Genomic DNA, 22237 nt, shown 5'->3' on the forward strand with positions numbered 1-22237 from the left:
CACCCTTTCGTCTCCCTTCCACCACGCAGTCTCATCTCCTGGCACACAGCCTGGCATTAACCTCCACAGTAGCTTAGCATGTTTTAGTTTATCTTGGAAACCCTTTTCTAGTCCACTCACCTATTCCCAATTTGCTGATATGTGTTATTTTGATTACTAGCCCCTAGCATAATTCTACCACCACATCATTAAAATACCAACCTTAAAAGTCTGATAGTCTGACAGTCAGAACAAGCAAAACCAGCTCTTCTGATGTCTGACTACAATAGCTACTATTCTATAATACAATTTTCTAGAATAGTTAAAAAACAAAATACAAACAAAACCCCACTCTACTACTAGTGCTTTAGCCCTAAGTCTCCAGAATCAACTTAGTTCACAGCACAGGACGCAGATGAAGAGTCAAGAACAAAGTGTACCATGCCAAATCTTATTGAGACTATAAATGAAGTCTAAAACGAATATTGAAGGAAGTGTTGAGCATATTGATAATGCTGTCTTATATCAAGTTACATTATAACTTGATATAACAAGCTCCCTATAAGCTAGGCCATAGAAAACAGTCTATTGATTTGAAACTCACTACTGTCCATAGAGAGTGAAACATGGCTTAGTGATTTAGCAACATGACCACCACAGTAGAATGATAACTCATAAAGCTTGGAGCCTGACTGAAAGAATGAACCCTGTATTTTACCTTGGGAGCATAGCAAAGTGCACTTTTTTTACTGTACCTAAAAGTCATAGAATGATTAGGGTGGTAAAGGACCTTAAGATCATTAAGTTCCAACCCCCCTGCCATGGGCAGGGATGCCTCACCCTAGACCGTGTCACTCAAGGTTCTGTCCACCCTGGCCTTGAACATTGCCAGGGATGGAGCATTCACCACTTCTCCAATGTATGCAAAAAGAAAGTTTCAGAATTCAACATTTCAAGTAAAAAAGGCTACTTCAGAATACAGAGGAACTAAAAAATTATAATGTTTAAGCACCCTGCTATTCCAGAAAGTAACAGAAAGCAGTAGTGTTCAAATTACATATACATTAAAAAGAAAGATCTCTGGAGTAAAGGAAGAAATGCTAGAGCACGTTTTCTTTCTTTCCACATTATAAAGTTCAGAAGGTATGTCCTTTGCCACTTACCAAAACACCTAGCAAATTCAGACAAACAGCTGTTCAGAAATCAAATGTAAGGAAAGCAATAGAACCTTAAGAGGGTTTTATGATAAGCCTAAATCAGACAGCCCAAGTTAAAAACATTTCTATGACCTTCAAAGACTTGATATCTACCAAATTGACATCCAAAATACTAAGATGGCCAGGTCAAGCGAAAGAGAAACAAAATTTACTCAAATGAGTCTTGATTGTGTACCTGGCTGTAAAATCCCACCATGCAAACGAAGTAAAACTATCTACCTCTTTTGTTCAAGGACAGGCTGCATTTCTATAGAGCACCTCATAGGCATAAACTTAATACTGGGAAGAAATTCTAAAAACTACATTACCCAAGAACTGAAGCTGGCATCTAATGCCAAAACACTCCTAATTTAAGTTGTAGATTAATGCAGAGGTGACTGTGCATCCTAGAAAGTACAACTGCAGAAGACCACAGGAATGTTCAAACTACTAATTTTAAAAATTTTATGCTATTGGTCCTACATTTTCCCTTTCCCTCTTCTTCCCATTTGTAAAAAGCAAAAAAAGGAAGACCCAGGGAACTACAGATCAGTCAATCTCACCTCAGTGCCCAGCAAGATCGTGGAGCAGATCCTTCTGGAAATTATGCTAAGGCACATGGAAACTAAAGAGGTGATTGGTGACAGCCAACATGGCTTCGTAAGTGCAAATTGTGCCTGACAGATTTGGTGGCCTTCTACAACAGGATGACAGCACTGGTGGGTAAGCGAAGAGCAACTGATATCATCACAACCATACTTGTGTAAAGCATTTGGCATTGTCCTGCACAACATCTTTGTCTCTAAACTGGAGACACATGGATTTTACAGATGGACCTATGAAGACAGGCTAGAAGAGCTGGGGTTGTTCATCCTGGAGAAGTCTCTGGGGAGACCTAATAGCAGCCTTCCAGTACCTAAACAGGGCTACAAGATACCTGGAGAGGGACTTGCTACAAGGGTATGTAGTGACAGGACAAGAGGTAGGGGCTTTAAACTGAAAGAAGGTCAATTTAGATTAGATGTAAGGAAGAAATTATTCACTGTGAGGGTGGTGGGACACTGGAATAGGCTGCCCAGAGAAGCTGTGGCTGCCTCATCCCTGCAAGTGTTCTAGGCCAGGTTGGACAGGGCTATGAGCAACCTGGTATAGTGAAAGCTGTCCCTGCCCATGGTAGGCAGGTTGCAATTACTAAGATCTCTTCCAACCCAAATAATTCTATGATTCCTTCCTCTTCATCTTTCTCCCTGACATTTTGGTAGATCAAGTCAATGCAGCCACCCCCCTTTACCCCTGTCTGGGACACTTGTTCTCTTGAAAATTCATTCAGGAATGATATGAGAACCAGAATGACCACCTTATCAGGACTCCCAAGAGAAACATATACTCTTTGCGGTAGCTGTTTGATACAAAATAATTATAAAATACTGACTTTTTGTTGTTGCTGTTGTTGTTTGATGCTTGCCGAAAAAATGCTAAAATCCCCAAGAACTGATTTTTTTCTCTAACAGTTTCCAAACTTCCTGAAAACTTAAAGGCTTTGTCACTGCAGTATAACCCACTAACTAGGCAGGCAGTGAAAAAGAAAACTCCTGAGGCCAGCTGACTAGAGCACACAAATATCTTCCTTTGATACCAATGACAAACCCAGTCAACTGAGATAAAAGACTTCAAATACCTTTAAAAAAAGCCCAGTGCTAAAACTACATTTTAGTGTGGTTTTGTTTGTGACCCCAAACACCAGTAACTGCTAACCTTTCTAATCATACTTCTGTTACTACTGGTAAAAATTTCTGCTATGAGTCTTTTTCATAATTCCCTAGCCTATTATAAGTGGATCCATCTGAAGTTTTGGAATGCTGGTGGGTGTATTGTATTTGTTTCTTTTAAATGTTTCTCCTTCCCCCCCCAGTCCAGATTCATGTTCAAAAGAGGTCGAAGCTCAAAACACAAGACAGCTTAATTGCTATATAAAAATCTTAGCTGATTCACTGGTAGCTTGCAGATGAAAATCCTTTTTCTAAAACTTTACATCTTTACTTACTGTTCCACTACTAAATATGTAAAATAAATGTTGAACACTAACAAGAATATGCTGCGGCTACTCACGACTACGTAAGATCAACAGCATACGAACACCATTCAAACTAATTTGGAAAGGAATCATTATCGCACTCAGTCCTAAGTAACAAAATTATTTAATACTACATGGGATGCTGCCATCTTGAGAAAAGGGAAAAAAATATACAGGAACACCATCTTTCTGTGAACACACTATTTTTTTCACATTTACAAAATATAGTTGTCTATTTGTCTAGAGAAAATGTCTCTAGAAGCTTTTGGTTAGATAGAATTCAGCTCGGAAAACCATTAACCTAAACTGTTAAAACTGTAGGGCTTTGCCAGTAATACAAATACCATAAATACAAGGCTAATGCATCTACATAAAAATCCTGAGGACAATTAAATTGCAGCACCAACAGGAGAAGATAGTGACACAAATTGCATTTGCAATTGGCATCAAATATACAAGCCACATGTTATCTACCATTTTTATTCTATAGGCCAAAGCCTGTACCTACGTAGAGAGTGCTGAATTCAGGGTTATACCAAAATAGAAAATAACTACTGCTACAATACAGACTAACTCACAAATCTGAAAACATAAATGTCTTTTCCAGAAAAGCATTCCTTTCACAATACTGTCAAGTTTATTTCAAGTCATTTGTTTACAAAATATCTCTGGTATGGACAGTGTTCAAAGTAAGTTTTACTCCAAACAAAACTCTCTCTTGGGTTCTCCCTTATTAAGAATAAACCCTAACAGTTAACAGAAGTATTTCACAACACAAATATTTACATGACAGGGATTAATCCAAATCTTGCAGCAAAAAGGAAATCCTTATGTTCCGAGACACAGCGTCACTTAACCTTCACTCTTCCTTCATATTATCAAAAACTAGGCACCCCCTTGCAGATCTGTTTTCCCCTCATGTGCACCTGCTAGGTAGGGCAGTTATCCCAGACTTCTTCAACTGTATGAAATCAGAACCACTAAATGAAAGATAAACTGTATTTGTTGAACAGCTTCTAATATCATGGCTTTGAATGTGTATTCCAGTAGACCAATACCGAGCCAACAATTCTTTCCCTGGAAGACCAAGCTTCACCTCTTCATAAATCACTGGCAACATAATGCTTAGAAAAGCTTTCGTTCAAGTAAGTGATTTTTGTTGAATACATTTGTTTGAAATACTAGGGTCTCTAAGTGCTTCACTTCTCTGGACAGAAAAAAAAAGGAAACTAAAACTGCTAAAGCAAAATGTATTCCCCATTAAAAGCAAATGTTACAGTTTAAAAATGGTAGCAAGTTGCCCTTACTACATTTACCAGAGAGGTCATCTCTGAGCACTTCTGCCTTATTTTCTGAATTAGTTTATCTCAGACCAAGCCATTCTAGTAAATATACTACTGTCATGCTTGTTCACAGCACCAGAAATTATTCCTTCAGTACAGGAGCAATGCACACAACCAATACACAAGGTTCATCCCATATCTCATTTGTAAACATGTTGCTACCATACTGTATAGTGGTAAGTCTAAAACATTTTGCAACCATGAAGTACACTCACTGTATGAAATATTATTTTCAGTATCAGATAATTTGGCTTGACAGAAATCTGATGAAATTTAATGTGCAGAATTTTCAAAATTACCTTGCACAAAAATACCAGAGCTCTTTTCTGCATTTATCAAGAAAAAAAGCAAGCCTGAGGTAAAACTGCATGTACTTCAACAGACTGAAAGATACGCTCCTCATTCAAATCATACAGAACAGTAAGGACTGACATGCTCCACAACCACCAAACACACAGAGACTCTCCAATTCTGAATACAGGATAGAGTCAGCAAATCTAAAAAGGAGTCCACCACAGCCTGAACAGTAGCATAACAACAACAATGAAGGCAACTATATCCTCTAGATGTTTCCAGTATGTATATTTTTCTGACTTTTAATCTGTAGTGAAATGGATTTCAAAAGTCTTAGAGTAGGTGAGTACAGGATTCAACACAAATATCACTGACTTCAGTTTATGAACTGTATAAAAAAGGAAAAAGTCTAAGAAAGACTTTTAAAAGAACATTTATAAAACAGTCTGGAGAAAATACATATAACATCAAGTTCCATAACTACATAGTTACAAGGTTAGTTAGATATTTTTTCTAAATATCAACTCAGTCTAAGACCTTAATCCTCAATAAATGCTGACTTCAGAGTAAGACAAGACACACACCTGTGTAGTAGTTTCTATTTCTCAGGCCCATAAAGCATTCCCAGCATTTTAGTGATAAAGTACAAATACACAGTTTGTTATGTCATCAATAGAGATACTTCTGACTGAGAATGAACAGTCATGGATTACTTTTTGTTAAAAAAAACAAAGCAGAATTCTCTACGCTGATCTCATTCACCTTACTTCTTTAGTAAGAACATTATGGATGTACTTAGAATAGAACAGGCTATTTCATATATAGCCTGTTGGCTATATATGAAGAAGTTGGGAAGAACCTACAGCAATCATCTCATCCAACTGCCTGTCCAATTCAGGGCTGTCCGAAAGCTAAAGCATGGTGTTAACGGCATTCTCCAAATACCTCTTCACCACTGACAAGCTTGATACATCGACCACCTCTCTAGGAATCCAATTCTTGTGTTTCAACAGCTTCCTGATAAAGAAATGCTACCTGATGTCCAGTCTAGTTCACATGTTTAAGTAGACTTTGTGTGCAATCAACTCTCCATACATGTAAGGGCATAGGAGCTCATACTTTACACCAGGACCAGCATGCACACATCCCAGCTGCCTGCTTCTGACACCTAAAAGAAATAATTCGCCACTGGAAACACACGATCCAGTTTGTTAAATAAACTGTCTCAGCAATGAAACCAAAGCACAATAGTTAAAGATTAAATTATAATGGCAGTTGGAATCCATCAGTGGGAATTTCTCCTCATCGCAGAGGATATCTTACTCCTCATGACTTCTCCAACCCACATCAAAACTACAAAAAGCTCACTGGCAAGAAGTTTGGGGTTTAAGATTTATTGTCATATTTGAATCCCTTCCCTTAAGCACCTGTAAGCTTTTGCTCTCTACTATAGCCCTGAAACACAGTGACAGAAAACCAAGTTTATCCACTGCCATTAAACGGGGAGGGGGTACACTAACAGTAAAGAGACAAAACCGGACATCAGAGCCCCTTGTAAGCTCCGTGTCCCTCAGCCCCGAGCCCCAGCACCCCTCCAACACGGCCGCTCCCAGCCTCGCCCCACTGCTGCCTCCCCGCAGTGCAAGCCACCGGCACAGCCCCTGCGGGCCCGCCCGCCACCGGACACCGCCCCAGGCCGCCTTCCACCAGGCCCAGAGAGGGGCACCGGCCAGGTACCCTCCCTCCCCCCCAACCCACTGCTCCGGAGAGCCATTGATGCCTCCACCCCCCCCCCCCCCCGGCTGCGACTGTTAATGCCTCTCCGGTGGCGCGGGGCGCACTCACAGGTAACGATGGGCTTGTTCTCCATGGTGTAAATCACCGGCGGCTTCTCCCTGCCCTCCTCCTCGGCGGCCGCCGCCGCGGCGGCGTCCATGAGCAGGCGGGGTCCTCAGCCCCGGCTCCCCCGCCCGCCCGGCGCCATGGAAACACCGCCGCAGCTCCCCTTGTGCTGGGGGCTGGGACGGGCCACTCCGCCTCGGGGCCTGCTGGTGTCCCCCCCCGCCTCCCCCCACCCCCTTCCCCGCGGTCCCGCAGCGCCGCTCCGGAGGGGAAGGCGGACGAGCTCATCCGCTTCCTGGATCACCGGCTGAGCATTACCGCTTCCGGGGAGCGCCACGCTGGGGTCCGGCGCTGCCGCCCGGGGGTTAACCCGGAAAACGGGTGAAATAAAGGGGAAACGCGGGACCAGGGCCGCCGGGCGTGGCTGCTCGGTGGGGGTGAAGTGCAGCCCCGCTCTTTTCTCCACAGGAATAGGGAAGGGGCGGTCGCTGAGGTGCCGCCGGCCCGTTCCGCCCCGTTCTGAGCTTGGGGCAGCCATTCTCGGGTGGGGTTATGGGGGCCTGCCGGTGATCGCGAAGCTGCAGGTGGCCGGAGGGAGCCCCAGGGGACTGGGAGGGAGGCAGCCGGTTCCCTAAGGAGACTGCTGGAAAAAAAAAAAAAAAAACCGGTTCGCTGATAGCCGGCAGGAATCTATTTAAGTCTGTTAGAGGGCTTCCATGAGGTTCTGGTGGGCAGGGAGAGGGCCTGGCTGTGCCGTGACCGACAGTGCCAGTGCCGTACGACAGACAGGTTGTGGTGGTTGCTCTGGGCCCAGAAGAAATGGGTTTGTGCAACAGATGTATTACCAGTTTTCACAAGCGGATTTAAGCGTCTCGTTACCACCTTTGAATAATTCCCTGTGGCAGCATTGAGAGCTATTTTCTTTTTTTCTGCCTAGGTAAAGAAACCCCCATGGCAGGGGAGTTGGAGCTAGATTATCTTTAAGGTCCTTTCCAACCCAAACCATTCTATGATGCTATGATTCTGTAGCACATGCTTCAGAGCCTAGGTCATTCCCATGGCTGTTAGAGCCTACAGCTCAGCTGGGTCAATGGAAGTAAGTGCATTAGGGGTCATATTTTCCACTGACCTCAAATACTTTAAGCAGTTTTGTTGCAGGCCATCTTCAAAATGTGCTTTACAGATCACAGGGAATCAGGCAACAGATGGCTGACCTTATAATTCCCTGGTTACATTCTTGGAGCATGGAAATCATGAACAAGAAAGGACAATGAGTTGTGTGTATGGAGCATGACCCTGGAGAATTATAGGGAACAGAAAAGAGCATACGGCATGGGCCAGTGGGTAAGTGGCGGTGAATGAGGTGCAAGTGCAAAACTGGCTCATGCAAAGGAGGCACAGCCATAAGTGTATTTCCATGCCAGAGCAATGCATAGCAGTTTGAGTACATTGGTGAATAAGGCCCTTAAAGTTCAAGGGTTTATACTGTGCAGTTCTAAAATGCGTAGACATAGTAAGATATTGCACTTCTGTTGGGACTTATTACTTGCATTAGGCTTCAGTTCTCATAAAATTGACCCTTGTTTTGCTGTACACTGAGATCCTGTTCAGTTGTTTTTAATAAAACTATTGTTTACTTTGGTAATCTGCAGTTTCTTCACAATCAGGAGTCCTAAACTTAGATGATTTAAACTTACTGTCTCAAATAGAAGTAAATAAGATACAGAAGAGCATACTGAAAGTACTCTACCACAATGGGTAAAAAAACCTAAATACTGCATACACATGTAAAACCAAATGTTATCTAAGGTAGGACTATAAATAATCTGTGCATTCATGACTGTTCATTGCATAGTGACGTTGTGCTGAGGTCGTTTGAGTATTGTGTTCAAGTATTTCCAGAAGTCAGTTTGTTCAGATTTTTCTTTCAGCAAAACCTTACCTGGGTTTTCCTGGTAAGGGAAACTTGGTTCCCTTATTTGCAGTTCTTAAAATGTTTCAAAAATAATTACAGCATCCTTGTAACATGTTTCATTCCATGCTGCAGATGAATATTCCTGTTTTATCTCTGCTATTTTGCTTTGGGGATTAATGGTTGTTTCCAATTCTCTGAGTATTTTCTTCAGCATTTACACAGAACTTCTCTCTCACCTTGGTTGTGATAAGGCTTTTTTCTTTGGCACAAATACAAAATTGCTTACAAGGCCAAAACTAAGAATTTTACACAGCACAATAAAATGCTGTATCTGATTTTTCAGGATTAGGTGAGCAGCTGGACACTAAGACTTTTTCATTACTTTTTTTAGTGCTATGAATCAAGATGTGTCATGGCACAATTTTGTTTAAAAAATTACACCATTTATATATCATTTTAGAGTATAAGTAATTGGGTGGCAAATACGTGATTTACTGAAACAGAAGAACACTGTTGTGTGCATGTGCAGAAAATGATAAATTCCTTCCAGTAAGCTCCAAGGTAACTCGTGTCATGCACCTGTCAAATAGTCTGCCCTGCAAAGTCCTAAACAACACAAGGAAGGAAAGCAGGCAAAGCCAAGCCAAATAAACAGGAATCTCTTCCAATGATCTTCCATTACTATAGAGTGCTTGTCCCCTTTCTCAAAGATTAGAGCTAAAGTCAGTAGTTCATTGGGATTAAAGTTTTAATCACCACAGAATTACATATATATATTCAATCACCTCTCACTAGTTGTTATAGCATAGCTGGTATTGCAGTGGAGCTTTGCAACATAGCAAGGCTAGGACTTTAACACAAACAGCTATCTGTTTTTGTAGGAAGTGAAGCAAATACATCTGCATTTGTGGTTTATTCCCAAACCATCTTACCCACAACCACAAGAAAAAAAAAAGAAGATACATTAACATAGGCAAGAAGATCTATAATACTAAGGAAAACTTGTCCCTGTATTCTCAGGTGTTTAATTGCCAAAAACACTTGAAAGTTAATTTTATTTGGGAACTGAAATTAACTGGTCTCTGATGGAAATAGAGAAGTAGACCTGTTATAGCAAACTATACAGGAAAAAAAAGCACTTGGAAATCAGGACTTTGACAATTCATGCTTTTACCTTACATTTTGTAATGAACGGAGGAAATTTTGGGGGAAATGTGGGAAAGGGGAAAAGGGACCACTTGAATTGCAGTTAGAATGTTCCTCTTTATACCAGTGTCTAAAATGCTCTTTGTCTTTACTGAAAGCATACATGTCTTAAGTCAACATTACTTTTTTTTATGCACAAGACTCAATCATAAGACACAAGGCCACCTTGGTACTACCATTCTCTCCAGTTTTTCAACATGCTTAGCAAGATAAAATCAGGTTCATACATACAACATTCTCTTCAGCAAAGCAATTAGCAAATTGTCTTCATCATTCAGTTTGTTGGGTATCAGGTGCCTGAAGCTTTTCTCTAGTCACATTAACAGAGGAGAATTATACCTGCACTTTAAATGATGAATCAGTGAGAGAGGAGGAGCTGAACTGGAGGTAGTTTATAGCCAGCCAGAGCCTGGACAAATGCTTCTCCTGAGTATCAGCATTATCATTTGTATTACAGCAGTAGGCTCACTGCCCAAGTAGGTCACCACTGGGATAGATCTTGACTTCGAGGTGCAGTAAAAGGAAGGAGCTTATTAATGTAGGAAGCATCTATGTGACTGGATGGAAAGACTGCATAGAAGTTATTAGACCAGGAAGAGCATATCAAGTCTGCATGCATCTCAGCTTCCTCTGAATTTCAGGTTGGTGTGGACAGAAGTGCACAATAATCCTTCAACAGTACTTCACAGTCTGGCTTCTGCACAAAGCCATCACAAGCAGGCTGGCTGAACATGGCCATAGCACATGCCATTGACTTCCTTAAGTGGATGCGTGCAGGAACAGGGATCTGGGTGGGTGCGAACACACTAGCAGGAAAAGCAACCTCAGAAAAAAATGGTCCCTTGTCTGAAACAAGGTGCACAAACTCTTGTTACACTTGGAAATGTAGATTCCACTCTTCTGGCTAATTTTAACTGCACCTCACTAACTGTTTCAACAGCTTATGTCTATTCTTCCAACTTCATACATGCACTCAAATCTTGCAGCCACAGCACTTTCTGCACATTTCACCACTTCTCTCTGCAACAGGATTTGAAAGATATCATAGAGAATTTAAGATTTTCACCATCAAAATTTTGCAGTTACAGTTCTTAATGTTCTGATGTGATGTTTCTTTTTGCTGATGACTTAGAGATTTATATACCCAGTAGTCACTGTCGTCATGCAATCCTGTCAGGATAACATGGATCATAGAATCATAGAACAGTTTGGGTTGGAACAGACCTTAAAGATCATTTAGTTCCAATCTCCCTGCCATGGGCAGGGACACCTTCTGCTAGACCAGGTTACTCCAAGCCCTATCTAGCCTGGCCTTGAACACTGCCAGAGATGGTACAACCACAACTTACCTGAGCAACCTGTGCCAGTGCCTCTTAACCCTCACAGTAAAGATTTTTTTTCCCAAATGTAATCTAAATCTACCTTAAATTTAAAACCATTCCCTCTTGTCCTATCACTACATGACCTTGTTAGAAGTCCCTCTCCAGCTTTCTTGTAGACCCACTTTAGGCTATGGAAGCTGCTCTATGGTCTCCCCTGAGCCTTCTCCAAGCTGAACAAGCCCAGCTGTCTCAGCTTTTCTCCACAGGACAGGTGCTCCAGCCCTCTCATCACCTCTGTGGCCTCCTCTGGAGGAATCATGTTACATGGCTTGTTTTGGGTTAGGCTAGTTTCATGGGCAGTTTCTGTGGCTTTTGGGAACTGTCCCTCCTGGACCAGGAATGAAGTCTGACTTGAAAGGTGGGCATTGTTCCAGAGAAAGAAACGGTTTCAGATCTGCCATATGTGTATATTGTACATATGTATTGGTTAATGTAAACAAAGCTTTAAATTTCTTACTGTCCCCTTCTGTCGTATTTCATGTGTTGTGAAGCACAAATCCACATGGCACAGGTATCAAACAAAAGGGGAAGTCAACATACCCCCACGTTTCTCTGCTCCTGAATTTCCTTATTTTTCCCCCAGCTCTTCTATTACTGGTTTGTTTAAATGATATTCTCTGCAAGGCAGGATAAGGAATTTCATTATCTCTCTAAAATATTTAGCACTTTAACTTGACCATAATAAAATATATCTGTAGTTCTAAGTACAGTATCAAAGTTATTAATGTGTTCAGTAACTGCAAGAGAAGCAGCAGTGGTTTGGGGTGGCACTGGATCCTCTCTCTCAGGTCTCCCAAAGAGCTGGAAGGTTAATTAAACCCTGGCTCATTGTTATAACACTGAATCCTAAAATACACTGTCAGTCTTCAGGTCCCTACTGGGACAGCCCTTGTTGAAATTCTTTCAAATACTTAAGCAGCAGGAAGAAGGAAGGAAAGCGGTTAAATTGTATCCCTAATTGCCTTATGTTTTGATGGAATGTCCATTACAGGGGGAAATTCATGTTTGAAAATCTTCCTGCTGAGTCTGAAGATGGTATGAACCATCCTATTTTGGGGAGGCAGAGTGAAAAGACAGAAAGATAATAGTGTTGAGGAAGGGAAATGATTCCCACTAGGCAAGGGTGTGATAGGAAGAAAACAAAAATGCCTATGCCAGGTTTTGATCAGGACAAAGATAAAACTAGCAGTGTCACTAGTGTAATTTGATTCCTTCTGTCCAGTTTTGCCTGACTGCCTGGTAGCCCTTAAGGTAATGGAGGCCCCAGAGTATCACGGTAGATTCTAGGATCTCAGGATTTGCTAGCAGGAACAGTCGTTTATGTAAAATTCCTTGTGCCCTCTAATCCATATATTCCACTGTTCCTATTTGGTGACCTCCAAACAGATTTTTCATTAAAAAGCATATCATTATTCTCTATATCTGACCACATAATAAGATTTTTTTCTGTTTTACGTAGTGGGCTGGCCCTGGCCAGCAGCCGTACAACTGCTCTCTCACTCCTCCATTCCCAGTGGGGCAGGGGAAGAAAAAAAGAAGAATTAAAGTGAGAAAATACATGGGTTGAGATAAAAGACAGTTTAACAGGTGAAGGAAAGAGATAAAAATGAAGCAAAGGAAATAGCACTTCCCTCAAGCAGACCAGTGCCTAGCCAGTCTCTGAACAGCAGCTGTCTTGGGAGCCAAAGCCCTCTATCTTAGTTTTTACTGTCAAGCATGATGCTATGGTATTACAGCTCTCAAAAACCCTACTAATCCAGTGAAAATGCTACCAAAAGGCAGCTTGTTTGAGCTATCAGAGGCAACTTCACCTTGCAGGCATGAGGAGAAAGGCATTTGAACTCACAGATGAAATGCTGGGTATGTTACAGGTGCTCTTATCCACCTTGGTAAAGAATCATAGAATAGTTAGGATTGGAAAGGACCTCAAGATCATCTAGTTCCAACCCCCCTGCCATGGGCAGGGACACCTCACACTAAACCATATCACCCAAGGCTTCATCCAACCTGGCCTTGAACACTGCCAGGGATGGAGCATTCACCACCTCCCTGGGCAACCCATTCCAGTGCCTCACTACCCTAACAGTAAAGAATTTCTTCCTTATATCCAGTCTAAACCTCTGCTGTTTAAGTTTCAACCCATTAACCCCTTGTCCTATCACTACAGTCCCTAATGAATAGTCCCTCCCCAGCATCCCTGTAGGTCCCCTTCAGAAACTAGAAGGCTGCTATGAGGTCTCCATGCAGCCTTCTCTGAACAGCCCCAACTTTCTCAGCCTGTTTTCATATGGAAGGTAAGTTCAAAGTATGAACTTTTGAGTGTGAACTTTGGGTATGAAAGTATGAACATCATTATCAGGATGCAAACAGTAGTGCAAACAACTGTTCTTTCTCCTCCTATGCCACATGAACAAAATAAAAGGAGGAAGAGGAAAAAGTAGACACAATGGCTCTTATTCCAAGCTAGTTCTGAAGACCATAGTAATTCAACCCCGTCATGTTTGCAGCTGAGACACCGTTGTACTTGCCTCCTTTTCTTCTCCCCTAGCAGGCCATTTATATCCATTTCCTGAGTCACTCAAGCCCATTTAGAAACTAACGAGTAATAATGAAGTGATCCTAGAACATTTTACAGCTCTGCAGAAATCCAAACAACTTCTCAATGCTTCCAGCCCAGGCAGAAACCAGGTCAGGTGCCATCAGACAGAGAAGGCTTCTGGAGCTCCTGAAGCTCTAGAGTATTCTCAGGATGTTAATCCTAGACCAGAAGAGTAAAATAAGAACACTTCAACTACCAGCAGAGAAGCACTAGGGCTAATTAGCTGTTCTTCCAACATCAAGATCCAAACCAACAACATCCAGCACTCTCTCCAGCAGGTCATGGATGCTGCTTCTCTGTGTCATCCACTGCTGAATCTGCTTCCTTAGCAGCTCCCTTTTCATACATCCAGCCCTGCTGAGCAAGTGACCACAGTAGCTGCTGCAAGACAGTCAGCTTTTACTGCATGGAAATTGAAAGCACTTATCCTAGCTCAAAAGAATGAAGGCTTGTATGTGGAGTTTCATTCTCATTTACACTGAGTTTGAGTGGGAGAGTGTAATTTTGAACTTCTTGACCCTGAAGACCTTAGAATAAAAGGGCTTATTTCTTGTTTATCTGGAAGGTTATACTATCCTGAGAGGATTTAGAAGCACAGAAAGATAAAAAGTTGAGCACTGCCTGTATTTTGGGAAAGGGGGAGGTAAGACACTGTCATGAGATCAACTCAAGTAAAGGGGCTTTGATACCACCCACCAGGAAGGTGACTGCATTGCTAGAAATGTGCAACCTGCTCTGACCTGTCATGAGTGCATAGATAGACGAGGGTTTATTTAAGCCATATCACAGCCAAGTGAGTTCATAGCTCAGGAGGAAAATCACTGTTACTTAAGTTGCTTTAGCAGCCACACACTGCAATTCATGCATTTGTACATGCTTAGCTGGAGGGTGTACAGACCAGGCAAAAGACAACCCTTTCCTTCAACATATATTCACAACTCTATTCATTTTCACTTCATACACTTTAGAAGTACACATGTGTGGTCATTTCTATAAATCCCTTTAGAAAACACATTGTGGGAAACTTTAATAAAATAAACCAACTAATTATGGTTTTGCATAGGTTTACAGACATATTGTATCAGAGTAGTTCTGAGCTGTTCCTTCTCTTCATTTATGCTCCTGCTTAGGACTAGCTTCTGAAGAGTGTGGGTGAAATTGGTAAGAACTAGACCATAAAGTTTATAATCTGATTTTTTAAGCAATAAAGATCTTTGTTTGTCCATTGTACCAGCCTGGGGAAGAGCTCACACATCCAAGGTTTAATTAAAAATTGATGGGAGGAGGAGAGGAGAGAACCATTATTTAAATATACTTCTATGAATTCATCAAGGGAAAGCTCATTTCAAAATTACCATGTCAAAAGCTATTAGTTATTAAGTAAAATACCGTATTAATTAGAAATGAAATTCCCTTGTAAGCTTCCCTTACGCAGGTCCTCCCTGGGTGGCAAATGGAAATACTACAGGAATAATGAAGTCTGAAGAGCCACCATAAGCCTAGAAGTAAATATTCAGATAAGAATCCTCCACTTTAGAGTCCTTATTTCTTTTCCTGCATTCTGCAGTGACATGACAGGTATAACCAAACTCATCATCTTAAGTTTGGATAAAGAGGACAGCTTTTATGCAGGCACTGTGATGTTGTTATGAAGATGTCAGATGCTTTTATGCATAGGAGCAGGGGTGGAGTGTGGATTTTGGCATCCAAAGCATTCACAGACTGAGTACCATTAGGAGGAGACTTTTATCTTACACCACCATCAAATGGTAAGATGCTCTGTTAGCTTTAATTTTTGAAAGCCTTATACCCTAAATGCCATGATAGCAGTGACCCTCACAGAGGGTTAAACTGGCAATTGACAACTCTTAATTTCAGTGCATATGTGATTTCACAGAGAAGGAGGACTAAGCAACCAGAGACACAACAGTACCGTATGTTTTGAGATCATAAAGGCATCCAGGCAACACAGGCTTTTTCTGTCACAGGTTCTATTTCAGGATTTGATCCTATTAGACATTGACACTCTTAGTAATAAAACTAAGGCAGCTGTAAAGCAAAATATACCACTGACAGATAGAAGGGACAATGAGATCTCTCATCAATTCTTGCTCTGACCACCACTGCCCCCCAAATAATAAGCAGTAAATATTTCTAACAGATGATGCTACTTACATCCAGAGCCCTCTAGCAGCACTGAAAGCAGGTCTGCGCTACTTTTAACACTCCATTAGTATTTTTCAGCTGTTCCTGAAGATGGAAAGGCACCATGAACCTTGCCATGAACACCAAACTGAAGCTGAGTAAGACTAAGCTTGACATCCCCCATCCCATGCGCCAAATGAGTTGTTGGTAAATAAGAACAGGTTTCCCCTTGTGAGTGAAAGAGCACAGTTCTATTATTTCACATTTTGAAAAGGTACTATTGAAGTTATATTTTGTTTTACATTTTGAGTTGGAGCATGAACTGTTTTGTCACAGGTTGCACACCAAGTGCTTTTCCTTGGAAAGGCCATTTACCCTTCTGATGGTGGATTAGCAATTCAATCCTTGCCTGGGGGACAGTCAGAGGAGATCTGGGTGTACTGATAATTTGGGTGCCACTTCTGAATCTGTGCTGAAATCTCAGAGAAGCCCAAGAGAATTAAACACTTGACTCCCATCACACTGAAAAGAAAGTCATGTGCCTAATCCTATTAGTGCCTGTGAAATTCCCAGACCTAATATTAGCTCCAGAGGTTGCTCCACTGAGAGACCTCTTTGAGAGTAAAAAAAAAAACCAACCCATATTACCTCAGTGCCATTTGTTCTCCCTAACCATGTTATCGTTTTGGAGTTAACAGCAGTGATTGATATTCCATTATGTGCAGCACTTAATTTAGATAGGCCAACTGCTTTCTTGTATGGCTGCCAGCAAAAGAGTGCATAGGCTCTGGAAGTAACAAGTTTTCAGGTTGCTGTGGTTCTGGGCTGGGGGTAGTGTTGAGAATGATATTTGTTCATTCCCATCTGACAGGGAACTAACCCTGGTCTGAGCAAATTTCCTTCCCCAAAAATACCGGGTTCCATTCTGCACCAAATGGTTGTGTCCTGTCAACCCGTCACAGATGCAGGTTATTCAAAAGCCCTTTCAAGGAAGCATTTCTTAGCAGTTTGAGAAGGTCTTCTCCATCCTTTACTGAACCATTAAATTAATCAGATAAGAAATGCAGGACTTGCCAGGCAAACTCTTGGATCACATTCAGTCAGTGAGTCTTGCTGTGAACCTCCCTGCTAGCAAAGAGAGCAAGCAATGCACAAATACACACCCCAGTCACTGCAATGGTCTGAACAGGCTTTAGGTCAAGTAAACTCATCGTCTTAAATGTCACCACATAAATGAAAATGTTCGATTGCCAAAAAAGCTGCAGGGCTCCATTCTGCTCCCTGGCTAGGTTATAAAGTGGAGAGCTTTGGTCAGATGGAATAAAGTGCAGCATTGTTCTTCTTTCTAGAAACCACCATGAAAGAGCTCACACTTCCCAGAGTGATGGGGAAACACAAATGCCAGGGGAGAGCCCAAACCACTGCCATGAGAGCCTTCATGGACTGAGAAAAGCAGCCTGCAACAGTGTAGTTGGGTGGTTTTGCATGGAAAAGGTCTATAATTGAAAGATGCATCTTCCAGCCCTAACACTGACATATAACATTGCTACAGCTTTATCTTAAAAGATAAGAATAAAATAACAATAAATATAAAAAAATAAAAATAAGAATAAGAAAAAATAAGACTGTAGCACTCTCTTATCTTTGACAAGGAGCTTTGAGCTGTCGGGAAGCACAGACGAAATAGCATTTTCCTGAAAACACCTGTAGTTTATAATTCATTGCAGCCAAGGTGGGAGATTTATACATGTTCTTAAACCCTACCTACTTTCTTACACTGATTTTCCTCATAAATGAAACAGCCACTAGTTCATAGCCACTTGTAAATTCACTGGAGAAATAAATAAAAGAGATGTCACAACTAGGCCACTGCTGAATCCAGCTTTTGCAAATGTTGGCCTACATCAGCAGGATGAAAACAAAGGCAGTTCACATCATAAGTGCCAGTGAAGATGTCATGGTTTAAACCCAACGACAGAGCTCATTGACTCACTCACCCCTTTCTCCCCCAACTCCCGGAGAGCTGAGGAGAAGAATCCAAAGAATGTAGCTCCCACGGGTTGAGATAAGAACAGTTTAATAGCTAAGGTATAACACAAATCACTACTGCTATCACCAATAAGAATAATAATGAAAAAGGAAATAACAAGTGAAGAGAATACAACACCTCACCACCTGCTGACCAATAACTCACCCCACCCTGCCCGACTGAGCACCGATCAATACCTCCTCCATCCCCCCAGAGCCCCCAGCCCTTCCAGATAACTCTCAGTTACATCCTGGGCATGACGTGCTGTGGTATGGGATTCTTCTTTGTCTAGCCTGGGTCAGGTGTCCTGTCTCTCCTTCCTCCCAGCCTCCCCTCCTCCCTGGCAGAGCATGAGCTCACAAAGTCCTTGATCAGAGTAAACACTTGAGCAGTAACTCAAAACATACTTGCTATCAGCAACCGTTCTCAGCCCGAAAGTCAAAACACAGCACTGCACCAGATACCAAGAAGGAGAAAAAGCGACTGCTACTGCTCAAACCAGGACAGAAGAAAAGAAAAATAACGTGTCATCAGAGTCAAATGTGCTCTGTACCTTGATCTTCACAGTCAGTACCCTGGAAACCTGCCCATTATATCCTTCCAGTTATGTGTCAGTGTCTGTGCAGAGGCATTTACCACAGATGACAACCCGGTATCATGACAGTCAGGTGAAGTTCCCGACGACTGGAAAAAGGGAAATATAGCCCCCATTTTCAAGAAGGGGAAAATGGATGAGCCAGGGAATTACAGACCAGTCAGTCTCACCTCTGTGCCTGGCAAAATCTGGGAGCAGATTCTCCTGGAAGGCATGCTAGGGCACATGAAAAACAATAAGGTGCTTGGTGACAGCCAGCATGGCTTTACTAGGGGAAAATCCTGCCTGACCAATTTGGTGGCCTTCTATGATGAGGCTACAGAAATGATGGACAGGGGTAGAGCAGCTGACGTCATCTACCTGGACTTGTGCAAAGCATTTGACACTGTCCCACATGACATCCTTGTCTCTAAATTGGAGTGTCATCAATTTGATAGGTGAACCACTCAGTGGATAAAGAACTGGCTGGATGGCCGCACACAAAGAGTTGTGGTCAATGGTTCAATGTCCACCTGGAGACCAGTAACGAGTAGTGTCCCTCAGGGATCAGTGTTGGGACTGGTCTTGTTTAATATCTTTGTTGCTGACATGGACAATGGAATTGAGTGTGCCCTCAGCAAGTTTGCCAATGACACCAAGCTGTGTGGTTCTGTTGATACACTAGAGGGAAGGAATACCATTCAGAGGGACCTTGACACACTTGTGAGGTGGGCTGATGCCAACCTCATGAAGTTTAACTATGCCAAGTGCAAGGTCCTACACCTGGGTGGGAGCAATCCCAGGCACAGCTACAGGTTGGGCAGAGAAGAGGTTCAGAGCAGCCCTGAGGAGAAGGACTTTGGGGTGTTGGTTGATGAGAAAATAAAAATGAGCCTCCTTCAGTGTGCACTCACAGCCCAGAAAGCCAACCGTATTCTGGGCTGCATCAAAAGAAGCATGACCAGCAGGTCGAAGGAGGTGATCTTGCCCCTCTACTCTGCTCTTGTGAGACCTCACTTGGGGTCTTGTGTGCAGTTCTGGTGCCCTCAACATAAAAAGGACATGGAACTGTTGGAACAAGTCCAGAGGAGGGCCATGAGGATGATCAGGGGACTGGAGCACCTCCCATATGAAGATAGGCTGAGAAAGTTGGGGCTGTTCAGCCTGGAGAAGAGAAGGCTGCATGGAGACCTCCTAGCAGCCTTCCAGTATCTGAAGGGGGCCTACAGGGATGCTGGTGAGGGACTATTCATTAGGGACTGTAGTAACAGGACAAGCAGTAATGGGTCAAGACTTAAACAGGGGAGGTTTAGATTAGATATAAGGAAGAAATTCTTCACTGCTAGGGTGGTGAGGTACTGGAATGGGTTGCCCAGGGAAGTTGTGAATGCTCCATCCCTGGTTGTGTTCAAGGCCAGGTTGGACAAAGCCTTGGGTGACATCGTTTATTGTGAGGTGTCCCTGCCCATGGCAGGGGGGTTGGAACTAGATGATCTTAAGGTCCTTTCCAACCCTAACTATTCTATGATTCTATGATCTCCTTTTGGTAGTTTGCTTTCTAGCAAATGCCTTGGGGAGCAACATGGTGGCAAGCAGCAATGTCTGCTCCAGCCATGCTGCCTCAGGTGGCGCAGCTCAAGCCAGCTCACCAATCCTGCCCCTTTGGCACATGTCTCCATCACAGCAGGAACACAATAATGTTGGTATTATAGGGGATTTATATACATATATATATATATATATATATATAATGTAATATATTGTTATCATACCATATATCATATATTGAGATTATATTATTGTAGCTGACCAATAAACCCCTTTGAAGGGAAGGCGGCTGAGTGGAGATTGGTAAGAGGCATGTGCCTGTGAAGCTCAGGGGATACTGTAATGCGTGACTGACCACAGCTGTTGCAAAGCAAGCTGACTTCAGCTCAACACAAACAGAAGTGAAGGGTGAACTTTGTTTTAGATAAAGAGCTATCAACAGTTGAGTGGATCAACCCATGGCAGACCAGCATAGTTGGGAGTTAAACATTACACCCTCCACATGTGGGTATCTAAAACAACCCAGTCAAAGTTTATTGGACTCTGACATAGAGATATATATAGATATATATATATGTTCATGGATGTGAATTCATAGAGTAGCAAAATCCAGAAGGGTGTTTAATTAACTCGTAACTGTGTTATTAAGCTTATATTTACCTATAAAAATCTGTTATATTTACATAAAGTTTTGTTTCATAGATGCATTCAGTCTAACAAGCCTCTCTGGAACAGATTACAGTTTCAGATGTACAGGCTGTCTTGCCAAATGTATTAATGCAGTATTGGAACTTTTATTGCAAAAGGGTGGACTGAGATTAAGGAATTCAGAAGAGCTACCGCTACAAAGTGCCACCACCATCACAGTGAACTTCCTACTGTGTCTGCAGTTTAAAGAGAAGTTGTGTAAGAAGCTCCCACAACCTAAAGGTCACCACTATATGGATTGCTTAGTACAGAAACAAAACACCCAACAACATTCCTTCATCCAGCTGGCAAGCATTTTCATTTCCACGGCTACCTCACATGGTGCTGGCCATTGAATACTGTGGTGACACGCTGCCCTGTTCACCTACCCTTGCCCATACCTCCTACTGATGACCGCTTCTGCTCCTCCAGTATGTGTGGTTGTGATGTCTGTCACTGGCTGGTTCACCAAGAGAAAGCAGCTCAGGAAAGAGGACTTGCAGAAGGGCAGGTGGATAGGCAGTGAGAGAAAATAGGTACTTCCGGGGACAAGAACTGACAACAGTGATGTCTTTTTAGCAGTGCATGGCAAGACAACACATTGATCTGGCACCAGCTGTGGCTTTGCTTTTCATGGCTTGGCTTCTGCGTGCATGTACTAAGGATCATACCATCTTACTAAAATTAATTCTTCATATTCTGTATTAGTAAAAACTTTGACTCATGTTTCTCACTTTAAAGCTTAAATAGTAGTCCTGGAACAAAGCATTAAAAATTCCAGGTCAAAATTATCATCCTTTAAATATAAAGTATGAGTCTGAGGAGTCTCAATGGTGGCACAGAGAGAAGAAAAGCTGTGCTTGTGCAAAATCACAGAAAGGAACCTTCTGTGTGCATACTCTTGAAATTGGAGCCCACCCTCTTCACGAAAAGGTCTTTAAGGTGGCTCAGCACAACATGGAATATTCAAAGGAGCAAAGGATCATGGAAAAACCTACAGGAGAAACTAAGAACTGGGTGCTTGCATTCTAGCAAAAAGATGACAGGAACATAGTGTTATCACATGCCTGTCACTTGTTACAGGCACAAACCTCCCAAAGCAGCGCTGATGTCTCAGGGGACCAAGCAGGCACAGAGGCAGGTCAGGGTTATACTAGGGGTAGGAATTGTAGAGATCCACTTCTATCGGGCAGCCTTCTCATAAAGGTATGGGGAAGGGAGCAAAAATGTTAAGTGAACTTCCAGTATGTCTTGGTTTGCTCTAATAGGTAGGAGTGCATGATGTTGGCATACAGCTGAGGAAGGGACAAGGTGTTCATCTTCCAGTGAATAACAGAAGCTTAAAAGATGTCAGATTTTGAAAACTGGTTTAATCTACAGCTTAATAACCCATACAACCAGCTTACCCTGCTGGAGTCTCACCA

At 42.3% G+C, this 22237-nt stretch overlaps 1 protein-coding gene across 1 annotated transcript in view; it reads right to left on the reverse strand.

Moving 5' to 3' along the window:
• TRAPPC10 (trafficking protein particle complex subunit 10) overlaps positions 1-6902 on the reverse strand; it is a 44837-nt gene extending 37935 nt beyond the window's left edge. Inside the window, exon 1 of the mRNA XM_034073680.1 lies at positions 6732-6902. Coding sequence (XP_033929571.1) covers positions 6732-6822 — 91 coding nt within the window. The 5' untranslated portion in view covers positions 6823-6902. The remainder of the gene's footprint in view (positions 1-6731) is intronic.
• Between the last annotated feature and the right edge of the window lie 15335 nt (positions 6903-22237).

This window comes from Melopsittacus undulatus, chromosome 2 (assembly GCF_012275295.1).
Source record: "Melopsittacus undulatus isolate bMelUnd1 chromosome 2, bMelUnd1.mat.Z, whole genome shotgun sequence".
NCBI lineage: Eukaryota > Metazoa > Chordata > Aves > Psittaciformes > Psittaculidae > Melopsittacus > Melopsittacus undulatus.